Source organism: Octopus bimaculoides, chromosome 2 (genome assembly GCF_001194135.2).
Source record: "Octopus bimaculoides isolate UCB-OBI-ISO-001 chromosome 2, ASM119413v2, whole genome shotgun sequence".
NCBI lineage: Eukaryota > Metazoa > Mollusca > Cephalopoda > Octopoda > Octopodidae > Octopus > Octopus bimaculoides.
In genome coordinates, this window is record NC_068982.1 from 36,275,241 (window position 1) to 36,282,266 (window position 7,026).

The 7,026-nt window shown below is 34.1% G+C and overlaps 1 protein-coding gene across 1 annotated transcript in view; it reads left to right on the plus strand.

The window, feature by feature from the left end:
• The window catches only part of LOC106878774 (V-type proton ATPase subunit G), a 14,947-nt gene extending 8,882 nt beyond the window's left edge, over window positions 1-6,065 (plus strand). Inside the window, exons 2-3 of the mRNA XM_052976344.1 lie at window positions 3,615-3,715; window positions 5,372-6,065. Coding sequence (XP_052832304.1) covers window positions 3,615-3,715; window positions 5,372-5,542 — 272 coding nt within the window. The 3' untranslated portion in view covers window positions 5,543-6,065. The remainder of the gene's footprint in view (window positions 1-3,614; window positions 3,716-5,371) is intronic.
• The last annotated feature ends 961 nt before the right edge of the window (window positions 6,066-7,026 follow it).

The following is a 7,026-nucleotide window of genomic DNA, read 5'->3' on the forward strand; positions in this document are numbered from 1 at the left end:
AGCACCCACTACACTCTCTGAGTGGTTGGCGTTAGGAAGGGCATCCAGCTGTAGAAACTCTGCCAAATCAGACTGGAGCCTGGTGTTGCCATCCGGTTTCACCAGTCCTCAGTCAAATCGTCCAACCCATGCTAGCATGGAAGGCGGACGTTAAACGATGATGATGATGATGATGATGACTTTGAGGTAGATTTGGCTGCTGTTTCTAGCAGCTTACGATACCATGCTGTGGCTCCCTGCCTTTTTTTTTCCATCCTTTTTTACTGTCACTGCATATAACACTTCATTAGTTATATGATGTGTTGAAGCACTACATAGGTTATCAGTAGAAGATGAAAAATATATTTCAAAGAACTTTATTTTTTTGCACACGAATGGAATCTACAAAGTTCAAAAGATGGAAATCTAATGACTGCTTAAAAAGGTTGTTCTGTGAAATAGTGATAAAAATGTAAACAAATCAATGTTATAATTCTCCTTCACTTTCTCTCTCTCTCTGTATTTTCTCTTGGTGTGTATCTCTCATTCTGTTCCACTGTTCTAGAGAGAGAGAGAGAGAGAGAGATAGAGAGAGAAATATTAAAGAGAGAAAGACTGAAGAAGAAAGATAAACAGTTTTATTTTGCCCAAACACATTTTAGAATCTCTCATTAGTAGTTCACACTACTACTTTTTTCCAACTGTATGCATTTCTACTTTTCTCTAATACAACTCCATTTCAACTCTGTCATTCCCTGACAGGCAGTTGTATGCGATTTGAGGGAGACGTCACTTTTATTTCTCAAATCATTAAAAAAATCTTCCCTGTGAGATGGCAATTAATAATATACATGCTTTTGTGGACGTTAGTTTTGTAGTTTCTGAATACAAGGCAAACATATGCATAAACCATTCATATTTATATAAATGAATAATAGACATCTTGGTCAAATCTTTGTTTGCAATATCTAAATATCTTTGTTTAACTCATGGTATTAAAATCTCATTCTATTTGACAACAATTAGTACAGCAAAGAAATGAGTGATATAACAATCTTAACATTCACCTTTTCTTGTTTCATAAAGCATTAAGGCTATAAAATTTATCTAAAAGCAAGAATAAATGCAACAGCTGGTGGTACATGGCCTACTTTACTGAATTTATTTACAAATACTTAGCCCTATTTTCACTACTTGGTACCAATTGCACAAAGCCTATTCTAAATTAGTATCATGATCATATTTAACAGTTTTTCTTGAATGTCTGCTTTATAAATGAGCTTTTCTTTGTATATTAACAATGTATATTCTTTCTCCTTTTTGACCAGCTCTGCATGCTGACTTTGTACTATTATTTTTTTTCATAGTTTACAAAGGTTTTACAATCAGTACATTATAATTTGAATTCTTTAGAACTGACAACAGACATGGTGTTGACATTACTGCAATTCTAAATACAATAGTAAATCTATACATTCTCTGGCATTTCTAGTTGAAATGAATATTATTAATTTGATATCATTATTAAATAATGTGATCACTGATTATAAAATTAGAACAGTACTGTCACCTTGTATATCCATTTTGACAATAGGCACAGACATGGGTATATGATAAAGGAGCTTGTTTTGTAATCACATAGTTCTGGGTTCAGTCTCACTGTGCAGCATCTTAAGCAAGTGTCTTCTGCTATAGCTTCAAGTTGACTGAAGTCATGTGAGTGAAATTGGGTTGATGGTTATGTGCTATAACTGTTCTTGAGTGGTAAACCTATTTTCTTCCCCTACCCTCTCAAAGTCCCTGCTTGTAAAACTTAACATGCTTAGAGGATCTCAGTAAAAATAAAGTTATTGCTCTTAACATCAAGTCTTCATATCTAACATGAATAAAGGAAAGCTATTTTTTATATGGATTCCATAATCTACTCATCTGAAGGGAAAAGTATCATCAAATTAGTCCATATATGTGTCAATGGGTTTTTCTTTGACTCTCATTCTATCAGTTCAGTGTAACTCAAGGTTTTGTTATGGCTGCCACAGATTTTCATCTTTACTCTTCCTGTTACCAATTAGCCACACAGATGGTACTGAAAATACACTATAGACATCTCTTGACCAAACATGTAGTATTTCAATGAACAGAGACTTTGGAAGCAACCTTGATAGAAAATTCAACAGCATCACCATGGTCATTACTCTTACCAAGCAGATACACCTATAACATTCTCCTAATGGGTACATAAGAAACAGTTAAAACCTCCTCGTACTCTATAAATGCTATGTTTCCATTTCTGTGATGACTTATCATGTGGTCATACAACTATAATATGGCAAGGATTGCACCCTCAAGAAAGGTTTTCTCTTGTGGGATGGAAATATTTCAACTCTAAATACTGGCAGACCTTTTAAGGTAGAAGTGTACTTTCTGCATCTGGGATGGAAAAGAAAGAAAATTCATTCAACTGATAGCACTACCCTTCAGTCCACTTACATATGTTGTGTCCTCCTTTTGTCTTTGCTACTTTGAACTTGCAAACTATACTAAACATACTTTAATCTGTTTAATGCATTTACTGCTCATCTTATTATCCCAATTATTTTACTCATATCCATACTCTAACCCATCAATTTATGAAAGTTTCAGCAGCCTGGGAGGATCTTTAACAGGCTGTTGACATTGCTTCACTCTTTTAGTAAAAACAGTTTGCTTTCATGTTAAGGGAATACTGAGTAGATGGGCTCAAATTATAGGTTAAGCAACTAGTATTGGCTTAAATTTGAAATACTAACAAACTTACAGAGCATATTCCTACCTTTATGTGGTAAAGTGAATGTAAAATACAGAGACTAGTTTTTGCAAATGTCTTCAATCGTTGGCTACATTTGTTTTTTGATGAAGAGAAATAAAGACCTCCCTTATAAAATTTGATAGAGCAGAAATATGTTCAAAGGCATTCCAACTTTGACCTTCCCATATTTTTATATATCCAGCACTACAGTATTCAGTGTGTCAAGTCCTTTAAAAGAGTAAGGTTTTTGTTTTAATTGCAGATGATTTTTGAATAAAGGATAGCTATATGATATTCATGTACTCAATTCTCACGGACACATCTAGATGAAATATTTCTTTATCTTACTTTGGATTTTCCAAATAGCTATTCTTTTACTTGTTTCAATCATTTGACTGCGGCCATGCTGGGGCACTACCTTTAGTCGAGCAAATCGACCCCAGGACTTATTCTTTGTAAGCCTGGTACTTATTCTATTGGTCTCTTTTGCCAAACTGCTAAGTTACAAGGACATAAACATACCAGCATTGGTTGTCAAGCGATGTTGGAGGAACAAACACAAACACACAAATATATATATCTATCTATATATATATATATATATATATATACATACGGCTTCTTTCAGTTTCTGTCTACCAAATCCACTCACAAGGCTTTGGTTGGCCTGAGGCTATAGTAGAAGACACTTACTGAAGGTGCCACACAGTGGGACTGAACCCGGAACCATGTGGTTGGTAAGCAAACTACTTAACCACACAACCACTCCTGCACCTATCTGCACTATATTTGCATTGGTATTAACTGTTTCAATGAATGATCACCCCTTGTTTGTTTGCATTTAAAGGAAAAGCAAGACGTCTTAAACAAGCAAAAGAAGAAGCACAAGCAGAAATTGAAAGTTTCCGTGCAGAGTCTGACTCGAAATACAAGGAATATGAGAACAAGGTTAGTGATGTATATGTTTGTATGTTTGATAACTGTATTCATAATAAATTTTCAAATAATTTGGGATTTATTGCTTAAAGTGGATGGAACCTGTAGAAGGAGACCCAGGAAGACATGGAATGAAGTAGTGAGGCCTGATCTCAAGATGTTGAGCCTCACAGAGATGACAATAAACTGAAATGTCTGGTGATATGAGGTTCTTGAGAAAACCCGCTTACCTCAGCAAAACTGAATTCTTAAAGCTCTGTGATTCATGTGCTCTCCACCCACATGTTACATTAACCTCTCCCCACCAAAATAAACTACATATCATGCACTGCACTTGTCTGTCCCCCCACCTACTCCTATAGCTTTGTCTTCTCTTTCTCTCTCCTGTCCTCCCCCTGCCAACTGTATCATTGCTGTCCTACTACTCCCCTATATACCTGTTTTCACTGCATTCTCTTTCCCCTCTCCTTTCTCCCACTCTCTTTTTGCACTCTCATAAACTCCCTGCTCACTCACTCAATCCAGTCCTCTGTACCACTCCACTTCATTCATCTCCTTGTACCTTAAAGGTAATCCCTGGCACATTTTCACTACTATATACTCTCTCTCTCACTCCAACTGGGTTAGCCATGTATCTCCTCTATTACAAGGCACCTGTTTCTGTCCCTCTATCATAGTTTAATTTCTCATTGCCTGGTACAAAGTCACCTCCCTCAATACCACTCCTCATCTCAATTGAGGTGTCTTCATCTTGCAAGTTACTTGGTAACCTTGCTGGTGTCACTTAAAATGTACCCAGTACACTCTATATCTAGCTATAGAAACCATGCCAAAGCAGGCAATAGAGCTTGGTGCAATCCTCTGGCTTACCAGCTTCTGTCAAACTATCCAACTCACATGCCAAGATGGAAAATGAATGTTAAATGATGATAATGATGTTTACTTCTCTAAAATGGTTAAAAATAGAAAATGGCTAGAGCAAAATTGCAACTTGGTTTTGTACAAGTGCATAGGTTAAATAGAGCCATACTGCCATAACTATTCCGTTATCTAATTCATGATGAGCAAGCTTAACATAAATCTGTGACTAATGAAATCATGGGTTTATGTATGATACAAGTTTAGCAAGACAAAGAAAGGTTGAAACTACTTGTAAAATAGAACATAGGAAATAAATTGTGGGAAAACTGTTTAATGAATACAAGAAGCGAATTTCCCCTGATAGAATTTACATTTTTCCCTCTTATAATCAAAATTGTAATATGGCTATTTTACAAACATAAGGGTGTGAATTTCATATATGTAAATTTGATAATCAATATTAATGAACTGAATCGAACTTATAAATTTCTGACACATGATCCCAAGACTGTGGCATAACAGATGAGAGCATTAAAGTTTTGTGCTTAAAATATAGATTTCTTATTTATATGTAAAAATATAACACTTGAAGACAAGATACACCAATAAAGATTTAAAGTAGATAGAAGCAAAAATGGTATTTAACATATCTAATGAATTTTTACAATATCAGATTTCTTCATGAAAAAAGGAAAATTACATTTGAAATTAAGACATTCACATTCTTTTATTTACTCACAATTTCTTTACTACAGAACTCTTAGAATAAATGCTTTTATAAATATAATTATTTTTTCCTTATTTCAGGTTCTTGGTTCACGAGGTGATATGGAACAAAGTATTCAAGATAGCACTCAACGGAAAATAGTAGATCTTAACAACATGGTGAAGAAGAATAGAGAATATGGTTTGAAGAAACTTCTAGATATGGTGTATGATATTAAACCAGAGTTACATCAAAATTTTAAATCCTTGTAAAATTGGTCTATTGTCATGCAATTTATTATATAAATTATACTGGATATTATCTTAGTTACCGTATATGTTATAAAATTGGTGATAGGCTGAAATCAAAAGCCCAGACACTTAAATTGGCTAGGGCACAGAAGAATCATCATGAACATTTTCAACATTTCCATATGCTACCCATTCTTGCAAAAGATGAAGTATGCACAGTTCAATTAACCAGCAAAGTTGCATCTGTTAGAATTTGTCTGACGCAGACTGCTCTGCCAGAAATAAAGGAAAGAATGTTCTTTTTTTTTTTTTTCCAGTTCTTGACCATTATTTGTTTTTCATACTTCATTCATTTCTGGTAGTTTTAAGTCTTCACTAAAAGTGATTCTGAATGCTGTAATTTTTGTTATCCCATCAGTTTGATAGGAGTGTAAATTTTGAGTTATATCAGCTATATGGGCAATTTAGAAAAAGTAAGACACTATTGGACTTACATTTGACTTGTTTCAAGAAAATTAAAAGAAAAATGAAATATCTTTCACAATTTTTGTTCTTAATTCATTTTGTCTATTGTTGACTGTAATATATAATGAGTCTAAACTTAACTTTCAGCTCCTGCTTTAATGTGATTCTTCTGCAATAATAGTTAATGATTAGATCTAAATGGGCAGTTTTACGAAAATCTGTTTATCTATAAGTTTACAAACCCAGGTTTGGTTCACAAAAAGTTATGTTCTTAGCCTGTTTGTATTAGTAAACTGATTGTGAGTCTATGTTGTTTTATGGTTCTGATTGATATCTCAACAAAGTCAATTTAACCTTTCACTCATCACCCAATAGTCTCAGTCAAGTAAACCTATAAACATATTACAGCTATGACCATTCCATCTGTTTTTGTATATCTAAGATGCTTCATTGAGATGATACAGTGATGAATTTAGCTGCTTGCTCTAGCAGATGCATAGAGTATTGTCTCCCTGGTTCAAATAGCATCAGTAATTTTAAGGAGTCATCTACTTCAGTCTTTTAGTAGTAGTTTCTGAAATAGATACCTTTTGAGTTACCACTATATTTTATGCAAAATGAGTTTGTAGCACTTTGTTAAATTTACAAATGTCTTTAGGTTGGTACATCACATTTGTGAAAATAATGTTTTGCAATTGAATATGGCTGGGGTGGGATAATAGTTTTTTTTTTATCTGTTTACTTGTTTCAGTCATTGGATTGCAGTCATGATGGGGCACTACCTTGAAGGGGTTCAATCACTCAAACAAACCAACCCCAGTACTTATTTTTTTAGTCTGATATTTATTCTGTTGGTTTCTTTTGCTGAACCATTAAGTTATGCGAACATATACAATTCAACACCAGTTGTCAAGTGGTTGGAAGACAGACACAAATATATCAGGTCATCCCATAAGTTCTGTCCGAATTTTGAATAAAGAAAACAAGTGATCAAATGTTATATTTAATTGAAATTTAATCATCAATGTACTTTCCCTGAT